General features: G+C 67.5%; 1 protein-coding gene across 1 annotated transcript in view; it reads right to left on the reverse strand.

Annotated features, from left to right (window-relative positions):
• Nucleotides 1-134, reverse strand: part of LOC104617972 (netrin receptor UNC5B-like) — a gene marked incomplete at its 5' end in the record, with an annotated part of 4,210 nt that extends 4,076 nt beyond the window's left edge. Inside the window, one exon of the mRNA XM_010283431.1 lies at nucleotides 4-134. Within this exon, the coding sequence (XP_010281733.1) occupies nucleotides 4-134 (131 nt within the window). The remainder of the gene's footprint in view (nucleotides 1-3) is intronic.
• Between the last annotated feature and the right edge of the window lie 78 nt (nucleotides 135-212).

The raw sequence follows: 212 nt of genomic DNA on the forward strand, positions 1-212 counted from the left end.
GGCGTCGAGCAGGGGGGAGTTGGTCATGGGGATCTTGTCGGAGGAGTCCTGCAGGGCGTACATGGGGCCACGGTAGACCCCCGCGCTGGCCGTCAGGTCCGGCTGCATCGCGGGGTGCAGGAGCTGAGGGTTGTCTGCGGGGGGAGGAAGCACGGATCGCATGAAGGCGGCGGTGGAAACAAGGCAAACCCCAAGCAGAAGCACCGCGTGGC

This window comes from Phaethon lepturus, unplaced genomic scaffold, assembly GCF_000687285.1.
Source record: "Phaethon lepturus isolate BGI_N335 unplaced genomic scaffold, ASM68728v1 scaffold34863, whole genome shotgun sequence".
Lineage (NCBI taxonomy): Eukaryota > Metazoa > Chordata > Aves > Phaethontiformes > Phaethontidae > Phaethon > Phaethon lepturus.